Source organism: Anguilla anguilla, chromosome 3, assembly GCF_013347855.1.
Source record: "Anguilla anguilla isolate fAngAng1 chromosome 3, fAngAng1.pri, whole genome shotgun sequence".
In the NCBI taxonomy this organism is placed as follows: Eukaryota; Metazoa; Chordata; class Actinopteri; order Anguilliformes; family Anguillidae; genus Anguilla; species Anguilla anguilla.
In genome coordinates this window covers 4885143-4907294 of record NC_049203.1, presented here as the reverse complement: position 1 = coordinate 4907294, position 22152 = coordinate 4885143, and the positions used below count along the sequence as shown (strand labels likewise).

Sequence of the window (22152 nt, the reverse complement as noted above, 5' to 3'; positions counted from 1 at the left end):
TTTATTCTCCTGAGCAGCGTAACTGCCTGCCCCCGTAACTGGTTCCCCCGCTGGCCCGTCTGAATCGGACCTGATTGTGACGCCGAACGGCCGCAGCGCTGTGCGCCGCCGGCAGAGCGCTTTAAACAGGCACCGCTGAGGCGTAAAGACCAGGTTCGGGAGGGGGGGGGGGGGGGTGGCGCGGCGTGGGGCGCCCCGTTCCTCACCTCCATGGCCCGCACCCACATGCAGAGCGATTTGGCGGCCAGGGACACGCGCCCGATGATCTCGGGGTGGAAGTCCGGCTGCGTGCAGTAGTGCGCGATCTTCTTCTGCACGCGGTCCGAGATGTTGTCCTTGTCGAAGTTGACCAGCTGCTTGATGAAATTGGACTCGCCTGGCAGAGAGGACTGTGGGTAAGGACTCCGGTCTCGCTCTGCCTCCATCGCGAGGCGAATCGCCCCCTCCTTTTTTCATTTCCTTTCCCCAGTCTCTTCCCAAAGCATTTTACTTTATTTCTCCCTTCTCCCTTTCTTTCTGGCTCTCCCTTTCACACACTCTCTCTCTCTCTCCCCCCCTTTCTCTCTCTCTCTCTCTCTTCCTCGCTCTTTCTCTCTCCCCCTCCCTCTCCCCCCAATCTCTCTCCCCCTCCCACCCTCCTCTCTTCCCCCCCTCCCCCTCCCGCTCCCTCTCTCTCCCCCTGCCCCCCTCCCTCTACCCCCCCCTCCCTCTCTTCTCCCCCTCCCCCTCCCCCCCCCCTCCCCTCTCTCACCCAGCTGTCTCTTGGCCTCTGCCCAGGTGGGCTCGTTCCCCCTCAGGATCATGACGGCCTGCATGACCGTCTCCACCAGCGCGGGCGGCCGGCCGTACGACTTGATCTCGGTCATGTCCTTCTTGTTCAGGGACTCCAGGGCCTGGCGGGGCAGAGAGGACCCATTTACATGCCTTTACGATGTAAAGAGGCCACATTAGGCTGACTTATTAATGCAGCGGTGTGTAGCATGACAGCCCAGGGAACTGGGCTTATAGCTGGGAGGTTGCAGGTTCCCATCCCAGGTGGGGTACTGCCATTGTACCCTTGAGCGAGGTGCTTAACCTCAATTGCTTCAGTTCATATCCAGCGTCATAAATGGATTATAAGTAGAAAAAAAAAAGACCATAAGCCGTGCATGCCTCTCTGGATAAGACCCTGTGCTAAATGACTACACTAGAGTGGAAATGAAAAGCCCTGAGGATTAAGCTGAGTGGCCATCCTCCCTCCCTCTCTCCCTCCCTCCCTCCCTCCCTCCCTCCCTCTCTCCCTCCCTCCCTCTCTCCCCTCAGGGTCACACCTTCATGGCCTCCTCCAGAGCAGGCAGGGCCTCGTCCAGGTCTTTCTGCGCGTTCTCTGCCATGGCTTTGCAGTTGATCTCCTCGGCGCCGATCTTCTCACTGTGAGCGCTCACCGTCTAGACAAGGAGACACACGCACACGCACACATGTATACACGCACACATGCACACACACACACGCACACACATATACACACACACGCACATGCACACATATATACACACACACACACACACACATATACACACACACGCACACAGACACAAGCACACATACACATAAGTAACTGCACACATAAATGTACTGTTTAGCCTTTAGCCTGTCTCTAGCGCCGCTAAAGCTAGCTGCCCGGTAAAGCCCCACTGCCAGTCAGGGCCTGTCGCTAGCAGCGCTAACGCTAGCTGCCCAGTAAAAGCCCCACTGCCAGTCAGGGCCTGTCGCTAGCAGCGCTAACGCTAGCTGCCCAGTAAAAGCCCCACTGCCAATCAGGGCCTATCACTAGCAGTGCTAAAGCTAGCCGCCCACTAAAAGCCCCACTGCCAGTCACAGCTACCTCGCTAGCAGCGCTAAAGCTAGCTGGCCAGTAAAAGCCCCACTGCCAGTCAGGGCCTGTCGCTAGCAGCGCTAATGCTAGCTGCCCAGTAAAAGCCCCACTGCCAGTCAGGGCCTGTCGCTAGCAGCGCTAAAGCTAGCTGGCCAGTAAAAGCCCCACTGCCAGTCAGGGCCTGTCGCTAGCAGCGCTAATGCTAGCTGCCCAGTAAAAGCCCCACTGCCAGTCAGGGCCTGTCGCTAGCAGCGCTAATGCTAGCTGCCCAGTAAAAGCCCCACAGCCAGTCACAGCTACGTCTCTAGCAGCGCTAATGCTAGCTGCCCAGTAAAAGCCCCACAGCCAGTCACAGTCCCGCACCTTCTGCTGCTCGTCGGCCTCCCGCTTCTGCTGGACGATGATGCACAGGTACGCCTCGCACTCCTTCTGGAACTCCGCCACCTTCTTCTTGGCCTCCTCCAGCTCCACGGACATGGCCTCCACCTTCACCCGCGTGTCGTCGATCTTGAACAGGCCGTTCCGCAGCTTGGAGACCTGGTCTCCCACCTCCTTGCGCTTCTCCAGTAGAAGCCTGGACGGACGGACGGAGGGACAGAGGGAGGGACGCGCGGGGGGGGGGGGCAGAGGGATGTGGAGATACGGCGAGATGGACGGACGGATGAACAGGGAAGGAGGGAAAGTGAGAGGGAGGGAAAGAAACGGTCTGACTCCTTCATGGCTGACGATGACAGCGCTCTGAATCACATTATTCAAATGAAATCCGGAGATTAAAAAATGACTAATGACTCTGAACGTTTAGCTTTAGGACAGGACACACAGACAGAAAGGGGACTTGCTGGGGCTCACTTTTTGTACCCCGCCACCAGCTCCAGGTAGTTGGTGGGAGTGACGTAATTGTGTCTCTTCAGCTCGAGCTTCATTCTCTGGGAGTACAGGTCCACAGACTGGTGCATGGTCACGAAGATGCTGGCCACCTTGTTCTGGATCTGCAGAGGGAAGTGCACGCGTTAACACACACAACTTCGCCAACGTCGTTCTTGTGTGTGGAGTGAAAGACAGGTAAAGGGCTCTGTAGATGTGGGATGTGACTAATCTGAGGCCCCAAAAATCAAAAGTGGGAAAGAAGGAATAACCACACACTGCATTGCATTCCCAAAACAAACAATTTTTTGGTCTCCAACGGCATGACGTGGGCCACAGTCGGTCGAAAGGTTGTTGCCACTAAATTTACTTTGGGAGCATATAATATAGTGGGTGTGTTCCTTCTTTCCTCATTAATACTCGAATCCTGAGCTCTGCTGGACTGTAGTTCTACAGCCTGCATGGGAAGCACACAAAGTATAGTGAAGGGAATATGCGTGTATGCATGTGTGTGTGCGTGCGCGCGTGTTTCTCCAGCGCTGCTCTCCCTCACCCCCTCCACGTCCCCCAGCACCAGCCCATCCAGGTACCGCTCGGCCACCTCCAGCAGGGCGTCCCGCGGCCACTCGGAGAACCAGTCGATGGTGGTGCAGTTCACCAGCGCGGGGTACTGGCGGATCCGGTTCCTGTCCACCGCGCGGGGAAACAGAGTCCATTATCAAACCACAGCCCCTCCTGCGTCAACCATTCCAAGAGTAAATTGTTCTACGTGTTTTTTTATAAATTCAAAGTCGGGGTTCTAGAACTCCGTCGCTTTCAGTCACCAGCAGCGATTGTGACATCAGCAGTGGAATGTTCGGTTATGAACACTCTAATCACACGCTTGTGCTCTCACACCTTAAAGGCTTACTTATGACAAAATATACAGTACATATATAGGGCTATGATTAAGATTGCTGGACTCCAGACCTGTGCAATGCGGGTTCTGATTGCGCTTCATGCGTGCTGGAGTGATGAACGCCGTGACCACCGCCACACGCTCTCCACGGCGCATCGAGCTAAACAGGCAGGAGAGTCGGGCGCGCGCGCGTCTGATTGAGCTGTCCTCCTGCGAGCGGCGTTTTTAATCAGAGCACGCCCCGGGGCCTCGCGGAGCGGTGCGGACGAAACGCGCGACGGACTCTCAGCGAAGCCGCAAAAAGAAAAAAAAAAAGAAAAGAAGAAAAAAAAAAAAGGCGACCGTGGCCGATGAGACGACAAATTGCAGGCGGCCCGGCGGCCGGCCGGCGCTGGGGGAGGGCGTAATGGACCGTGGCGGGTTCCTCCACGCACCGCGCTCGTCGTCAGGATCCGTTTATCTATCGACACGCGTCTCAATTTGCAGCGCGCTGAGGACCTCGCTGCTCACACGCATCAGAGTCCAGGGGAGAGAAAAAAAAGACTCGCTCGCTAATACAGACGGTGGAACCCCGGCAGCCGAAGGGCTCGTCGCTAGCGTACGCGCTGGAGTAGATCATACGCAGGTGGGGCTCCTCGTATGGTAAACTGCTCGGGATAATGCATCTGCTAAAGTAGGGCAATGCAAATGTATTGTTATATAGGTGCATGTGTGTATGAGTGTGTGTGTGTATGAGTGTGTGTGTGTGTGTGTGTGTGTGTGTGTAGTGCAGGTGTGTGTGTGAGTGTGTGAGTGTGTGTGTGTGTGGTGCAGGTGTGTGTGTGTGTGTGTGTGTAGTGCAGGTGTGTGTGTGAGTGTGTGTGTGTGTGTGTGTGGTGCAGGTGTGTGTGTGTGTGTGTGTGTGTGTGGTGCAGGTGTGTGTGTGTGTGTGTAATGCAGGTGTGTGTGTGCATGCACATGAGTGTGTGTGTGTGTGTGTAGTGCAGGTGTGTGTGTGTGTATGTAGTGCAGGTGTGTGTGTGTGTGTGTGTAGTGCAGGTGTGTGTGTGTGTATGTGTGTGTGGTGCAGGTGTGTGTGTGTGTGTGTGTGTGTAATGCAGGTGTGTGTGTGCATGCACATGAGTGTGTGTGTGTAGTGCAGGTGTGTGTGTGAGTGTGTGTGTGTGTGTAGTGCAGGTGTGTGTGTGTGTGGTGCAGGTGTGTGTGTGTGTGTGTGTAGTGCAGGTGTGTGTGTGAGTGTGTGTGTGTATGTAGTGCAGGTGTGTGAGTGTGTGTGTAGTGCAGGTGTGTGAGTGTGTGTGTAGTGCAGGTGTGTGTGTGTGTGTGTGTGTGTGTGTAGTGCAGGTGTGTGTGGGTGTGTGTGGTGCAGGTGTGTGTGTGTGTGGTGCAGGTGTGTGTGTGTGGTGCAGGTGTGTGGGTGTGTGTGGTGCAGGTGTATATACCTGAAGGGGTCTCCCACAGGACTCATGCAGAGCACGATGTGCAGGTTGTTCCTCACTCTCTCAATCAGGTAGGTGAACATGGAGTCTGCAGTCTCCAGCACTTTGTCCTTTCTGGCTGCATCGGAGAGAGCACTCTGGACCTGAGAGACAGAAACACACACATGTAAATGCACACACACAATCACACAGACAGATACACACACATTAACACATACACACACACGCACGCACGCACACACACACATACACACACACACATACACACAAACACATGCACACACATGCACACAAACACATGCATACACACACACACAAACACACGCACACAAACGTTAGTCAGTGTATGGTGCACAGAGAGCTTTTCGCGTGAGAGTGAGGGAGAGGCGTGTGGGACGGACCTCTTCAAATTCGTCGGCCTTGTAGAGGTTGGGCACCTCCCCCGAGCTCAGGATGTTGTTGATGTCCTCCAGGAAGGACTCGTCCGCGATCTGCGTGTCGTTGAACAGGAACACGGTGGGCTTGTTGTCCACGCCGGCCTGGCGGTACAGCTTCTTAATGTCTGCAGCGAGGGGGACACGTCTCAGACGTCGGCTCGATCACTCGCGTGCTGACCATTACATTACATTACAGGCATTTAGCAGACGCTCTTATCCAGAGCGACGTACAACAAGTGCAACAGTTCAAGGTGCAGAGGTGCAAAAGAATCACACTAGAGTGAAGTAAAGATCGTAGTGCCAGAAGTGACCACACAGATCAGGACTCCAACCCTGTAGAGTAACCTGTTCAGCAAACAAACAAACAATCCTGCCAAGTACAAACTAGCACTGAAATCACATTTGCCTAATCAGAATCAGACAAAAACAATCCTGCCAAATAAAAACTAACGTGATTGTATTAGCCTAACTAGGTACATTGAGATAAACTATAGGCTAGGGAGGGGTGGGGAGAGGTGCAGCCTGACCACACGATCACTCACGTACTGTAGCTGCAGGTCCTGACTGCCACGTGTTGAAAGTGAACGTTTAAGCAGCTGCTAATAAAACAGCTGGAATCTCTACCATGCGCAACGGGCCAAGCCTGCTCAGCACAGCACGCGATTTACTGTCAGCCCACACCCACCAGGCAGCGGCGGGCCGCCATTTCAGACCCGAAAACCGTAAAAAGTGAAGACGTTTTGGGGGCATTCTCTGTCAAAAAATACATCGGGAATGACAGCCCAGAGTGAGAGCTCTCCGCTCATCACGGAGTTTATGATTTGACAGAAACATTTATCGGTGGCAATACCTTCGTGGCACAATTAATCATGTTTGGATGGTACAGAAAATATATTCTGTCAGAATGCTGGTGTAACCTGGTAGGTATGGTAGAACTGGTATTGACCCAGCCCTAGATTTCAGTCAATGGCCACATGTTTTCAGGGGTGACAACTGCATTAACTGATGAGTGTGACTATGGTAGTCACTGCATGTACACTGTACACATTGTGTACACTGCTCTTACCCTCTCTCAACTTCTGTTCACAGAGCTGCTCTTACCCTCTGAACTCCTGCTCACACTACTGCTCTTACCCTTTCTCAACTTCTGCTCACAGTGCTGCTCTTACCCTCTCTCAACTTCTGTTCACAGTGCTGCTCTTACCCTCTCTGAACTCCTGCTCACACTACTGCTCTTACCCTCTCTGAACTCCTGCTTGCGGTACTGCTTGGTCACCTCCACCTGGAAGACGTGGTACTCGCAGATGGCGGACGCCAGGTGGGAGAGGCTCTGCCGGCCGGAGCCCCCGATGCCCACCAGCAGCATGTTGCCCCGCGGCTGACTGATCACCCGCACGATGCGCATTACTGTGGGCACAGACACACACACACACACACATTATTACTGTGGGCACAGATACACACACACACACATTACTGTGGGCACAGATACACACACACACACATTACTGTGGGCACAGATACACACACACACACACACACATTACTGTGGGCACAGATACACACACGCACGATGCGCATTACTGTGGGCACAGATACACACACACACACACATTATTACTGTGGGCACAGATACACACACACACACACATTATTACTGTGGGCACAGACACACACACACACACACACACACACATTATTACTGTGGGCACAGACACACACACACACACATTATTACTGTAGGCACAGACACACACACACACACAATCCGCATTACTGTGGGCACAGACACACACACACGCACAATCCGCATTACTGTGGGCACAGACACACACACACACACACATTACTGTGGGCACAGACACACACACACACACACATTACTGTGGGCACAGACACACACACACGCACGATCCGCATTACTGTGGGCACAGACACACACACACACACACACACACACATTACTGTGGGCACACACACACACACACACACATTACTGTGGGCACAGACACACACACACACACACACACATTACTGTGGGCACAGAGGCACACACACACACACATGCACACACACAAGAAAACACAAGGACACAAACATGCATATAAGTGGCAGTATAGTACAATGGCTAGGGAAACAGGCTTGTAACTCAGACATTTCAAGTTCCCAAGTGCATCCTTCAGCAAAGTGCTAAACCTGAATCGATTTAGCAAATATCCATCTGTGTGAATGGACTGTGTGTAAAACTGCATAAGTGCAAATGACCCTGAATAACGGCGTCTGTTAAGTTCCTCAAATGTATGAAGATTTTGCACCGACTGCTCTGCAGATCTACATTACAGCATTTAAAACAGACTGCAGAGCAATTTCAGTATGCCTGTCACAGCACTGGTGGGGTCCACAGGAAACCGACTGTGCTGTGACTGCGTTGACGCGACTGTGCCGCGTAGCTGCGCCGGAGTGACGGACCGTGCTCGATGGCGTCCCGGAACAGCACCAGGTTCATGGGCACCATGCCGGGGGTCAGGTTGTAGTCCTCCAGCTGGGACTCCATGAAGTTCTTCAGGGTCTTGAAGTCCGCCAGGTCCTCGTACACCTTCAGGTCTTTCAGGAAGTCCCCTGAGACAGAGCGCACGCAGTCAGCAGCCGGTAGCCGGTCCCATGAGAGAATGAGACATACTGTAGTCTCTTGAAATAAAATATATTTCCCACTAATGTATTTACTGCAATATCGAGCAGGGCAAAATTGACATATTATACGGTATATTGGTATCGTGAAGTGCTACAATATTTCGACAATGTATTTCATTTCAATATTGCAGAGTATTGCTTTTCCATAAGGGGGCCACCCAATCCACCATCCACCCCGCGATCTTTAGGGGGGGTGAGTACCGAAGAGAGGCGGCTGCTTGTTGGGGCAGATGTTGTGGTAGGTGAGGTCGAACAGGGAGCCCAGTTTCTCCGCGAGAATGGCCAAGAAGGCCTCCAGGTCGCTCTGGTCGACCAGCCTGTCTGAGAACACCCTGCAGGGGGGGAGAGCAGAAGGACGTTAAAAAAAAGGCTCCAGCAGTGAACGCCTAGGTGAGCGCTGGAGAAAGGCTGCTTGCCGCCAGGTGATTGTGTAAGGGGCGGACGGCACGGCTGAGGCCGTGGGCGGTGGGTTCCGGTACCTGAAGCACTCGTGGATCCACAGGCGAGTCACGCTCTGCTTGGTGTCGTGGTAGTCCTTGTGGGCCCGCAGCAGCCCCTGGAACACCTGAGAAGGGCCGGAGGCGCGGACTTAATGACGAGGTGCAAGACGTCTCAGAGGCCGGCCAGACAGCCCTCCCTACATATGAGAAGTCTTCGAGACTGACTAACTAGTGAACCCTTCGTATGAATCGTGTAGTGCTCCTTACCAAGGAAACATCTCTTGAAATGGATCCTTGAAAATGTCCCTACATTGGAGATGTCCCTACCTTGGAGATGTCTCTAACTGTGTGATGTCCCTACCTTGGATATGCCCCTACCTTGGAGTTGTCCCTACCTTGGAGAGCTCCCTACCTTGGACAGGTCCCTACCATGGAGTCGTCCCTACCTTGGAGATGTCCCTACCTTGGACAGGTCCCTACCATGGAGTTGTCCCTACCTTGGAGGTGTCCCTACCTTGGAGAGCTCCCTACCTTGGACAGGTCCCTACCATGGAGTCGTCCCTACCTTGGAGATGTCCCTACCTTGGACAGGTCCCTACCATGGAGTTGTCCCTACCTTGGAGGTGTCCCTACCTTGGACAAGTCCCTACCTTGGAGATGTCCCTGAGGTTGAACAGGTAGTGGATCTTGGCGGGGGTGGGCAGGAAGCGGCCGACGATGGCGTAGTACAGCTCGAGCGTGGCCTGGGTCAGGATCGTGCCGATGGGCTTCACCTCCTCGGCGAAGTCCTGCAGCTTCTGGTTGATCATCGTCCCGTAGATGCGCTTTATCTGAGACTCCTGATTGGACGGGGAGAAGGAGAGACGGAGAGACGGAGACAGGAAGTCAGAGAAAGGAGAGAAAGAAAGGCGGGTGCGACAGAGTAACAGATAATACTTCAAAAAATTCATCGGGAAATGGAGCGCACAATTAAAAAAAAACAGTGATGAAAATTTAAGAGTTGCGCACCATGACGGTCTTCTACATTCTTTTGATTGAGTGGCAATTATCATCACTGTCATCATCATCATTATCATTACGACTAAAGTGAGCTGACAGACGAGTGTTGTGATGAATGGGAAAATGAGGCCCCGAGCAGGCCCATGTGACGCTCGGTGAAGGACGCATGGTGCAGATTCGACAGGGTTTCTGGAGAAGCAGGGCCAGCGAACGTGGCTGCGGGACTCTCACCGTGGGGAAGGTCATGTTGATCAGGTTGAAGCGACTCTGCAGACGATCGGAGATGTGAGTCCTCCCTCCACCAGGGGGCCCCATCGCTCCCATCAGGAACATGTCCTGCCAGGGCAGGCAAGACGCGCAGGACTCAAAACCCTCCCAGTGTCTTACATGAACAAGCCGACACGCTCACACAAAGCTCACATGCACTGCATCAAAACACACACACACACAAGCACACACACATGCAGTAACATGCATGCACTAACACACACACACACACACACACAGATATTCACACACATGCAGTAACATGCATGCACTAACACACACACACACACACACACAGATATTCACACACATGCAGTAACATGCATGCACTAACACACACACAGACACACACATATGCATGTACTAACACACACACATGCACACACGCACACACACTCACATGCATGCATTAATACGCACATTCACACACACACATACACACATAGTCACACACACACACACACACACACACACATATTCACACGCATGCACTAACATGCACGCACTAACACATGCGTATGCGCACAAACACACACACACACACAGTCACAAACACACACACACAGACATACCCGCACACCCCCCCTCCCCCTCCCTCTCCCTTTCTCTCTCTCTCTCTCTCTCTCTCACCTTGATGCACTTGATCGTCTGCTTCTGCCTGTCGTACCAGAAGCTGTAGTCGATCCAGAGGCGGAGCAGCTCCAGGGGGGGCTGGGAGCCGAAGTCGTCCAGCGCCGGCATGTTCAGGTCGTCCAGGAAGGCCAGCATGCGCTTGCCCCCCACGGGGAAGAACACCCCCTTGGTGCGCTTCTCCACCCTGCTCTCGATGATGGCCTGGACGTTGTTAGAGGTGGTCTGGGGGGGGGATGGAGGGGGGACGGGGGGTACAGGGAGAGGCAGAGGGTGGGTGTTGGGATACTGCGCTGCTGATTACCTCTATCTCCAGGCTCAGTAAATCACCACGGCGGACCGGACCGGGCCGCGGGCCGGTAATGACGCCTCTGATTTGGGCAGTTGCCGTGGCAGCGCGCCGACAGGCACTCATCGCGCCGTCGGCGGACCCCGCCACTTCCCCTCCTCCCCCTTCCTCTCCCTCGCCGAAGCGAAGGCCGAGCTGACCCAAAGACTGGCGCCGGACAAATCAGCATCCCAAATCAAGCGCCCCCACGCCCCACGCCCCGCGTCCCGCCGCCTTTCAGAGCAGCTCGGCAGGGCGGAGTGCAGACGGCGGACAGGGGCGGTAACCACGCGGCGGCGGCGGCTGATTCGCCGACCTGGGAGGACATGTTGATGGTGAGCATGCCGCTGATTGGCTCACCTGGGAGGACATGTTGATGGTGAGCATGGCCCACTTGGAGGGGTCCAGGCCCTGCAGGACGCTCTGGGCCACCGAGGTCTTGCCCGTGCCCACGGGGCCCACCAGCAGCACCGGGTACTGCCCGCACACCAGGGCCTTCACCAGGAAGTTGTACCGCACCGTGTCCACCGTCGGCACCATGATCTTGTAGAAGGGAGAGCTGGAGGAGAGAAAAGGAAGGAGAGACGCGGAGGGATGATGGGACGGTGAGAGAGGACAGGAGGGATGGAGGGATGGAGAGGGAAGACATAGAGAGGGGACAGGAGTGATGGAGGGATGGAGAGAGAAGACAGAGGGAGGAGGGGATGGTGAGAGAGGACAGAAGGGATGAAGGGATCGGGGGAAAGACAGAGGGAGGACAGGATGGTGAGAGGGGACAGGAGTGATGGAGGGATGGAGGGAGAAGACAGAGGGAGGACGGGATGGTGAGAGAGGACAGGAGGGATGGAGTGATGGTGAGAGAGGACAGTAGGGATGGAGGGATCGGGGGAAAGACAGAGGGAGGACAGGATGGTGGGAGAGGACAGGAGGGTTGGAGTGATGGTGAGAGAGGACAGGAGGGATGGAGGGATCGGGGGAAAGACAGAGGGAGGACAGGATGGTGGGAGAGGACAGGAGGGATGGAGGGATGAGAGGGAAGACCAGGCCGTGTGGTTAAAGGTAACCCGCACAGTGAGCAGTGAGGATCAGTGCTCTCAGGAGCACTCACTTGCAGGGGTAGCGCCACCCTTTGCACAGTTTATCCTCAAACGGGGCCCAGGACTTGTTCTTGGGGTCGATGTAGTACTCGTAAATAGTGTCCTGGTGGAGAGAGCCGGAGGAGAAAGCAACACGAAAGATTCAGAAATCACACAGGGGTTACTTTCACCACTGTGAGTGTGCAAATGCGTCTGAACACTGAAAGTGTATGGTGTACGTGTGTATGTGTGTGTGTGTGTGTGTGTGTGTGTGTGTGTGTGTGTTTGTGTGTGTGTGTGTGTGTAAGTGTGTGTGTGTGTGTGTGTGTAAGAGTGTGTAAGTATGGGTGTGTGTGCTTGTGTAAGTGTGTATGTGTGTGTGTGTGTGTGTGTGTGTGTGTAAGTGTGTAAGTGTGTGTGTGTGTATGTGTGTGTGTGTGCGCTTGTGTAAGTGTGTATGTGTGTGTGTGTGTGTAAGTGTGTATGTGTGTGTGTGTGTGCTTGTGTAAGTGTGTATGTGTGTGTGTGTGTGCTTGTGTAAGTGTGTATGTGTGTGTGTGTGCTTGTGTAAGTGTGTATGTGTGTGTGTGTGTGCTTGTGTAAGTGTGTATGTGTGTGTGTGTGCTTGTGTAAGTGTGTATGTGTGTGTGTGTGCTTGTGTAAGCGCGTGTGTGTGTGTGCTTGTATAAGTGTGTGTGTGTGTGTATGTGTGTGAGCGCCTGCGTACTCCTCACCTTGTTGGGGAAGGTCCCCTCTATCTCCCGCAGGTAGTTGTCCATTATCTTGCGGCCGTCCTCGTCCACAGAGGCGCACACTGACCAGATGAGGCTGAAGAGGAACCAGAGCTCCACCATGCGACCATAGTGCTCAGTGTCTGAGGGCATTACCTGGGGGGGGAGAGAGAGAGGGAGCAGGAGAGAGAGAGAGCAGACAGGGAGGCAGAGAGAGAGAGACAGATAGAAAGAGAGAGAGAACAATGGGTAGAGCGAGAGGTCAATGAGGCATAGAGGGCAGTGAAGGAGAGGAAGAGCAGACAAGAGAGGAGAAAAGGAGAGAAGGGGGCGGGGGAAAAAGAGATGTTGAATTTGAGAGAGATACAGCAGACATGGCGGCCAGGGCAGAGGGTTGGGTCAGCAGGACCACAGGAAGTGACCACAGGAAGTGAAAGTACCCCGTTCTCGGGCGTGGCCAGCGCGTCGTACAGCCTGCAGAGCGAGCTCACGCCGTTCAGCTCTGTGATGGACACCAGCTCGCTGCAGTGCGCCTTCCTGTAGCTGATGGTCTGCTCTATGTACTTATCAAACAGGCGCTTCAGGTGCTCCACCTCCACCTGAGGAGGAGGAAGAAGGGGATGAGATGAAAGGAGGAAGAAGGGAATGAGAGAAAAGGAGGGAAGAAGGGAATGAGAGGAAAGGAGGGAAGAAGGGAATGAGAGGAAAGGAGGAAGAAGGGAATGAGGAAAGGAGAAAAAAGGGGAATGAGAGAAAAGGAGGGAAGAAGGGAATGAGGAAAGGAGGAAGAAGGGAATGAGAGGAAAGGAGAAAAAAGGGGAATGAGAGAAAAGGAGGGAAGAAGGGAATGAGAGAAAAGGAGGGAAGAAGGGAATGAGAGGAAAGGAGGGAAGAAGGGAATGAGAGGAAAGGAGGAAGAAGGGAATGAGGAAAGGAGAAAAAAGGGGAATGAGAGAAAAGGAGGGAAGAAGGGAATGAGGAAAGGAGGAAGAAGGGAATGAGAGGAAAGGAGAAAAAAGGGGAATGAGAGAAAAGGAGGGAAGAAGGGAATGAGAGGAAAGGAGGGAAGAAGGGAATGAGAGGACAGGAGGAAGAAGGGAATGAGAGGAAAGGAGGAAGAAGGGAATGAGGAAAGGAGAAAAAAGGGGAATGAGAGAAAAGGAGGGAAGAAGGGAACGAGAGGAAAGGAGGCAGAAGGGAACGAGACGAAAGAAGAAAGAAGGGAATGAGAGGAAAGGAGGAAGAAGGGAATGAGGAAAGGAGGAAGAAGGGAATGAGAGGAAAGGCCAAAGAAGACGTCGGCGATGAAGACAGAAAGCATGCATCTCATTTTGCGTGTAAGGTTGCCGAGGCGACTGAGGGGAGTTGCCTTGTTGCGCTTCTCGATCCAGGACTGGACGAAGGGCCTCCAGCCCAGGTCGGAGTAGTCGTTGTAGACCATGCCGCAGCGGGACACTGTGGCGGGAGAGGCCACTGCCAGGTCCTCCACCTCGAACAGCAGGGACACCTGCACACAGCATCACACACACACAGGTAATGCAGCGCTCCTGACAGGTTCACGTCGTCTCTGTGTGCACGGGAGAACACACCTGTACGAGCGTGCGCACGCACCTGCTCTGGCATGGAGATCCTCTCTCCGTTGATGAGCGTCAGCACCTTGTTGTCGTCCATCACGGAGTTCATGCTCTCGATCCACAGGGTGTCGACCGGCCCGTCGAACACGATCCACTTCTCATCTGGCTTTTCATCTGGGGCAGGAGAGCGTCGAGTTAGACAGAACACCACTGCCGCACTGCACATCCAGCAGAGACAACACACACACACACACACACACACACACACATACCCCACTAATACACACACATACACACACACACACATCAGCACAAAAATCAGATACACAAAAGGAATTTCTGGAGGAATTGCTGCAGACGTGTACAGGGGACGAGCAGGGAACACATGTACACATTATTTATTTGAATTGCGATTGAAGAACCCCCCCCCCCCCCCCCCCCAGAGATCACACTCCAGCAGGAGACGGTAAATAAGAAAACAAACCATAGAAGGCGAAAGGAAAGGCGTTGGTTTCTCTGTGTGATTGACTGATTGGTGGCTGTCAGAGCAATCAGGGCTGCCTCGTGTCTGGAAGAGCAGACCACTCGGGCAGGGAGCGGGGTGAGGGGGGGGGGGTACGGGGGTGCAGAGGGGGGGCTGAGCAGGCCTCTCTCACGGCCCCCTGGCAGCACCCCCATCGTCCCTCTCGCTGTGGCCCAGATCAGAGCGCCCGCTACAGCTCTCCCCGGGGGCTGTGCCTGGGGGCTGATGGGATACCGCTGTAAGCAGGGTCACAGCCGGTGCGGACAAGGCGGGGTGGGGTGGGGCGGGGCCGGGGCGGAGCAGGGCGTGGGCACGCCCAGGCACGCAGGCGGAGGACTTGAATACCATGCTGGCGCAGTCAGATCTCGGGGACAGAAAACCGCACGGGCACAGTCTCAGAGCGACGACGCCTCCCCCGGGGGGAACAGCTGCAGTTTTACTACCTTGGAACTACCGTTTGGTAAAGGCCAATCAGAACTGTGTTTGCCCTTCGCCAAACGGAGGGCAAACACCATACCAACTGCACGCTGCGATGTCAGTCCCTGCAAAAGCGTGCGTCCACGCATAACAGCGGCACATACCAGTTTGTGCGAGTGACGATACAAAACAGCCAATCAAAATACGGTAATTATACCGATGAAAACGCACGTTCTGCACAGCTTTCATGGAGCGCGTGACAGAACTGGGGTCAATTCAATTCAATTCACTCTCAATTCAGTCAGTTCAGGAGAGTAATTTAAAGTGGACTGATTGCCAGAGGAAAAATGCTCACGGAGCATTATGGGTGTTTCTCAGGTTGTGAACGGAGCTTAAATTCATTCCCTAAAATTGACAGAGCTGAAATGGAAGTGACCCCCCCCCCCCTGCCCCACCCCACCCCGCGCTCCCACCCCCCCCAGCCCGGAGGAAAGAACATCTTTCCCGGCGCGAGCGCTTCTCTCCGTGCTCCGAGCGAACTGGCTGAACCCGAGCGGGGCCAGGGGGTCCGCCCCCAATCGCCAGGGAACGGGGCGAGGGAGGGGGGGGGGGGGGGCGGAACGGGGTGAAGGGGCCTAATCGGCGGAGCGAGGGAACGGGGGGGTGTGCAGCGGGGGGGGGGCTATAGCACCGCCGGCCTCCTGCAGGGGCTCGGAAGAGACGCCGCGGAGCTGGAGGGCAAAAAAAAAAGAAAAGAAAAAAAAAAGCTGAGGTGAAGACAGAGGTAATGGGACTCTGCCGGGGAATAATGACTTCCATTAAAGCACTAAAGCGCTGAGCGTGGAGAATGGAGAGCAGAAATCCCCCCCCCCACACCCCCCCACACCACCACCCCGAGCCCTCGGGAGGGAAATGCGCCCGTCGGAGCAGCACACCGGTTTTACACCCCCGCACCCCGCCGGGGCGTGGGACGACGCCGCTGCCACAGGTGCACAGCTCTCTGAAGCGCAGTGGGCCTGGGGGGATGTGACACAGCAGCAGCAGCCTGCCTCAGCGGGTTATATATGCCTACATGTCTGTGTCTGTGTCTGTGTCTCTCAGCTGGTTATATATATCTACATGTCTGTGTCTGTGTCTCTCAGCTGGTTATATATGCCTACATGTCTGTGTCTGTGTCTCTCAGCTGGTTATATATGCCTACATGTCTGTGTCTGTGTCTGTGTCTCTCAGCTGGTTATATATATCTACATGTCTGTGTCTGTGTCTCTCAGCTGGTTATATATGCCTACATGTCTGTGTCTGTGTCTCTCAGCTGGTTATATATGCCTACATGTCTGTGTCTGTGTCTCTCAGCTGGTTATATATGCCTACATGTCTGTGTCTGTGTCTCTCAGCTGGTTATATATGCCTACATGTCTGTGTCTGTGTCTCTCAGCTGGTTATATATGCCTACATGTCTGTGTCTGTGTCTCTCAGCTGGTTATATATGCCTACATGTCTGTGTCTGTGTCTCTCAGCTGGTTATATATGCCTACATGTCTGTGTCTGTGTCTCTCAGCTGGTTATATATGCCTACATGTCTGTGTCTGTGTCTCTCAGCTGGTTATATATATCTACATGTCTGTGTCTGTGTCTCTCAGCTGGTTATATATGCCTACGTGTCTGTGTCTGTGTCTCTCAGCTGGTTATATATGCCTACATGTCTGTGTCTGTGTCTCTCAGCTGGTTATATATGCCTACATGTCTGTGTCTGTGTCTCTCAGCTGGTTATATATATCTACATGTCTGTGTCTGTGTCTCTCAGCTGGTTATATATGCCTACGTGTCTGTGTCTGTGTCTCTCAGCTGGTTATATATGCCTACATGTCTGTGTCTGTGTCTCTCAGCTGGTTATATATGCCTACATGTCTGTGTCTGTGTCTCTCAGCTGGTTATATATGCCTACGTGTCTGTGTCTGTGTCTCTCAGCTGGTTATATATGCCTACATGTCTGTGTCTGTGTCTCTCAGCTGGTTATATATGCCTACATGTCTGTGTCTGTGTCTCTCAGCTGGTTATATATGCCTACACGTCTGCGTCTCTGTCTGTTCATTTTCCATTTCTCCCTCTCTACATCCCGCCCCCCCCCCCCCCCCCCCCCCCCCCCCCCCCCCAGGATTCGGCAGTACCTGCGCAGGCCCCCCTCATGAGGGACGACAGCACCCCGTCCGTCCACTCGTTGGTGGAGAGGTCGTACTCCCCGTACAGCTCCCCCAGACTCACGGCCTTGGGGTTCAGAGGGCACTCCTGATGGGGTCAGAGGTCACAGAGGTCAGGGAGATGGAGGGATAAAAAGACAAAGGGATGAGAGGGGGAGGGAGGGGGCGGGTGGGACTGTAAGATAAGGGAGCATGTTGCTGGAAGAGCGGGAGGTAGAGACGGAGAGGGGGATGAAAAGACGGAGAGGTGGGCACGTGCTGTGGAACACAGTTGCAGGTGTAAAGACGGGGATGGGGGGAGGGGTTAGCGAATTAAAAAGTGAGACAGGAATAATGAGAAACGGGGGGAGGTGACGCTCGCATGGTGGGAGAGACACAGACGCCATAAATAGACATGCAAAGAACGAGGCGTTGAGTCAGAGGGAAAAGAGGGGACGAACGGCGGGAAGGAGAGATAGAGAGAAAGAGAGCAAGAGAGAGAGGGAGGGAGAGAGAGAGAAAGAGAGAGAGATAGAGAGCGATAGAGAGAGAGGGCGATAGAGAGAGAAGGAGGGAGAGAGAGAGGCGAGAAAGAGAGCGATAGAGAGAGAGAGGGAGGGAGAGAGACTGAGATAGAGAGGGGGGGGAGAGAGAGAGCGATATAGAGCGATAGAGGGAGAGAGAGAGAGGGAGGGATAGAGAGGGAGAGAGAGGGAGGGATAGAGAGAGAGAGAGTGAGCGATAGAGAGAGAGAGAGATAGAGAGGGAGAGAGAGAGGGGATGTAAATAGACATTCTGGAGTGCAGGGTGAGTCACAGGGGAGAGGGACACAGCAGCAACAGCAGAATAAAAATCAAGCCACACAGCAGTACTCAGGGATTGGAGGGCAAGTGAGAGAGAGAGACAGGGAGGGGTTTATGAAAAAGGCGAGAAAGGAGGAGAGTAAAAGATGTGAGGGGGGCTGTGTAACGTGGTGGTGGGGGGTGGGGGGCTGAGGAATGAAATCAGGAAAAGAAAAGCAGTGAACTGCAAACAGCAGCTAATGATCTCTGTATGTACCTGTGCCAGACACACACACACACACACGTGCGCACACACACACACACACACACACACACAGACACAGACACAGACACACACACACACACGCACATACAGGAACACACACACACACACACACACACACGCACACACAGGAACACACACACACGCACACACACACACAGGAACACAAAACCCTGCGTCTATTTTAAACTGCACTGGGAGACAGGGGAGGAGGAGGAGAGGTGACGCGGGGCGAAAGTTTTAAACGCGCCGCTCAAACGAAGACGCTTCGGAGGCGCGGAGCAGCCGCGGAGAGCTGGGTTAGCCTCAAACGACGCCGCTCCAGCGACGCGCTTAGCATTCCACAAACGCCGCCGCGACATTCCGCTCACGAGCTGTCGCTCCTCTCCCCGCTCGTCGAGAAAAACTGTAAATGTGTTTACTATTTTAGTTATTTCCACGCGCGCTCCCCCTCCACGCGGTCTGAGAACATCGCCCGCGAACAGACGGCCGGCAGAGCGATCGCTTTTTTCTAAAAAAAAAAAAAAAAAAAATCGATAGCCGGCGTCGGCTTTATTCGCCCCGAAACGCGTCTTTCGCGCCCCGCCCCGCCCCGCCCCGCCTTTCAGGCCCGAGCGCCGGCGATAGTTCCGGCCAGCTGTGTGCCATTTTCCTATCAGCGGGGCGAACGCCGCGCCGGGCTCTTTAATTGCGGCGGCGAGCCGCGATGGCGGCGGCGGCTGAGTTATCGCCGTTCTGCGGGAGACGCTCCGTTTAAGAAAGATCCATCGGGTTCCTCCGAGCGGCGAAATAATTTATGCCGCAGGGATCATTTGAAGGATCATAAAGTGGACGGAGTTAATAATGACAGAGAGAGAGAGAGACGGAGAGAGAGAGAGAGAGAGAGAGAGAGAGAGAGAGAGAGAGAGAGAGAGAGAGAGAGAGAGAGAGACGGAGAGAGAGAGAGAGAGAGATGAATTCCCAGAGGACCCCGGGGACGTCTCATTCCATCTGAGTGGATACGGCCCTGTGACTGTAAATCAGAGAGAAACGGACAAAAAAAGACAAGAAAAAAAAAAACACATACATGTGGCTGTTGGAGCAAATCTTTCGGTGTGAACGTGACCAGGGACTGTATTATAGCCAGAAGATCGCCACGATATCGCCTTCCTCGCAGAGAACACAGAGATGAGCTCCACCAATCCTGGCGTACGTCGTCAACAGCCAATACATAACGATAGCGACAGCGACTGGGGAATACCTTCTGCTTATACGTCCAGGATCCCAGTGAGAATTACCACACAGCAGCCAGACAGCATCCACAATAACCGTTGGTGTCGCTCGATTGGATGTTACCAACGCGTCCCACCATTGGTGGAGCTCTTGGTTGTTACCAACGTGTCCCACCATTGGTGGAGCTCTTGGTTGGTACCAACATGTCCCACCATTGGTGGAGCTCTTGGTTGTTACCAACGCATCCCACCATTGGTGGAGCTCTTGGTTGTTACCAACGCGTCCCACCATTGGTGTCGCTCGATTGGTTGTTACCAACGTGTCCCACCATCGGTGGAGCTCTTGGTTGTAGTACCCCAATGACATTTCATTCTGTGGAGGTTCTGTGACACCCGTAACTAGGTGGGACAGGTGGGACAGACGGACGGACGGACGGACAGGCGGACGCACAGACGGAAAGATGGACGGACGGACGGGCGGACGGACTCACCCGGACCACGTTGTAGCTGGGGTCTCCCTTGCGGTGCAGCGTGGTGAGCACGCTCTGCAGCGTCCTCCAGGTGACGGTCTTGCCGCTGCCGGTCTTGCCCACGATCATGGTGGAGTGGCGGGAGTTCTTGGTCTCGTACAGCTGGATCACCTTGGTGACGGTGAAGGGCGTGACCTGCAGGCCGCTCTGCCGCAGCTCCGCCTCGATGGTCTTCTGCAGCTGCGTGGGGCACGGGGGGGGGGGGGCGGGGGGGGGCGGAGAAACTCACACGCTCGGCGGGGAACTCACTGGAACTCATTCGCCAATGTGTGCTCCAAGCAGGACTTAGGTCTATTCATCAACGCTAACAATACAAATCCAGTCACAATGCTAATTTCCTATTCGCTAGATTCTCACTTCATCTTGTAGGAAATCATTGGCCAGGTCACATGACCCTAATCGGCTGGCAACCCAGCGTATGAAATGCAGCTTTTTAATCAGTGTGAAACTGGGTCCTAACTGTTCTCTAAGTCTCTCACTAAGGTTTGTAATGCACTGGCCAGCCTGCATGGCCCTGTCGGACCGTACCTTCCCGTAGTCGATGGTGGGGGTGTCCACGCCAGGAAACAGGTCCTGGACGATACCACTGAAGAGCGGCAGGTCGACGGCGGTCAGTTTGGCGATGTTCATGTCCTTCATGGACATCAGCAGGATCTGCGGGGAGGGCGAAAGGCGGGGCAGAGACACTGCGTCTAAGACCGTTAAAGGTCTTTGAAATTTTCACAGTGCATATCAAACCGAAAATAAGACTGCATGAAACTTTCCAAACTCAGAGAACAGGAAGTGTTTTTTTTTTGTTTGTTTTTTTTAATATTAGAAAGCTTTACTACTCAACTGTCTGACCTTCATTATTCCAGATCTTGTGGACCAAACTCCTCCAAATCTCCCCTACCCCTATCACATCGCTTGTGCTCCGTAAAGCTAGCTGAGAAGCACCACTTCTACTGCTAGACATTGTTTCTCTAAGTATAACCTACTACAAGCCTGCGGTAAGCTTAAGCTGTTTACAAAGCTAACTCATAACTACAGCTAAAATAGACAGACAGGTAGTTGCCGCTAGCTACTTTATTTGTATTATGGTAAATGTTTAAACCTGGGAAGGTTGAGTTTGTTGCATCATTTATATGCAACGAATGTCAGAATTTGCTTCAGGGAAAGTTTGCTATCAAGCCAGAACACGCAACAAGGGGACAGCATACCATCACGGTTTCACCTGTAACTTAGATAGCTCGTTCTAACCAGCTAGGTCACGGCTAGCTAGCCGAAGATGCTCGCAAACTTGCTGCGTCGCGTGAACTTGAAACTTAATATCAGGCTGATGCCGCTGTTTTACTGTTTGTACTTTTCTCTCCTTTCAATTTTAAGCTTTCAAAACCGGGCCCCGAGGCAAACCAATTAAAGTTTGTCCTTCAAACTTTTTTTTTTTTTTCCCCGAGCTGCATCTCAGATCCCACCAGGGAGCGAGAGGAGACTCTTTTATTTATTTTTGTTTCGTTTTTTTGGTGATTGGTGCTGCTCAGCACCTTCATGCTCGTGTCCCGCTCTCAGACAGACGGCGAGCCGTTGCCACAGGACGCAGTGGGGGGGGAGGGGGGGTGGGGGTGGGGGTGTGGGGGGGCAGGCAGGACGCGCTCGGACCGCGCGCGCACGCGGGGGGGGGTGAAAGGTGACGTGGGCCGGCGGCCGCACCTCCTCGTCCCCGCTGTCGGGGCAGACGCGGCGCTTCTTCCCCGCGTAGCGCAGGAGCGAGGTCAGGGCGCGCAGGCCGAAGTCGTAGTGGTCCTGCTTGGACAGCTGCTGCACCGCCAGCGAGTACAGAGTGAACACCTTCTTCGCCAGCATCTGAGACGCACAGGAAACACACACCACAGTAAATACACACAAACACACGCTGCAGTGAACACCTCACTTAACCTGTATCTGAGCTCATAACCTACACACACATGCTCTCACTCACACACACAAACACACACACACTCACACACACACACACACACACA

General features: G+C 53.9%; 1 protein-coding gene across 1 annotated transcript in view; it reads right to left on the bottom strand.

Moving 5' to 3' along the window:
- dnah2 (dynein, axonemal, heavy chain 2) overlaps positions 1–22152 on the bottom strand; it is a 108949-nt gene that overhangs the window by 26868 nt on the left and 59929 nt on the right. The window contains 25 exon segments of the mRNA XM_035410966.1: positions 207–376; positions 752–893; positions 1311–1427; positions 2219–2429; positions 2705–2844; positions 3273–3405; positions 5060–5199; positions 5458–5618; positions 6733–6900; positions 7963–8112; positions 8386–8516; positions 8664–8749; positions 9275–9463; positions 9855–9959; positions 10521–10745; positions 11209–11407; positions 11957–12048; positions 12659–12811; positions 13096–13254; positions 14025–14162; positions 14267–14403; positions 17338–17455; positions 20114–20332; positions 20681–20806; positions 21842–21994. Coding sequence (XP_035266857.1) covers positions 207–376; positions 752–893; positions 1311–1427; positions 2219–2429; positions 2705–2844; positions 3273–3405; positions 5060–5199; positions 5458–5618; positions 6733–6900; positions 7963–8112; positions 8386–8516; positions 8664–8749; positions 9275–9463; positions 9855–9959; positions 10521–10745; positions 11209–11407; positions 11957–12048; positions 12659–12811; positions 13096–13254; positions 14025–14162; positions 14267–14403; positions 17338–17455; positions 20114–20332; positions 20681–20806; positions 21842–21994 — 3762 coding nt within the window.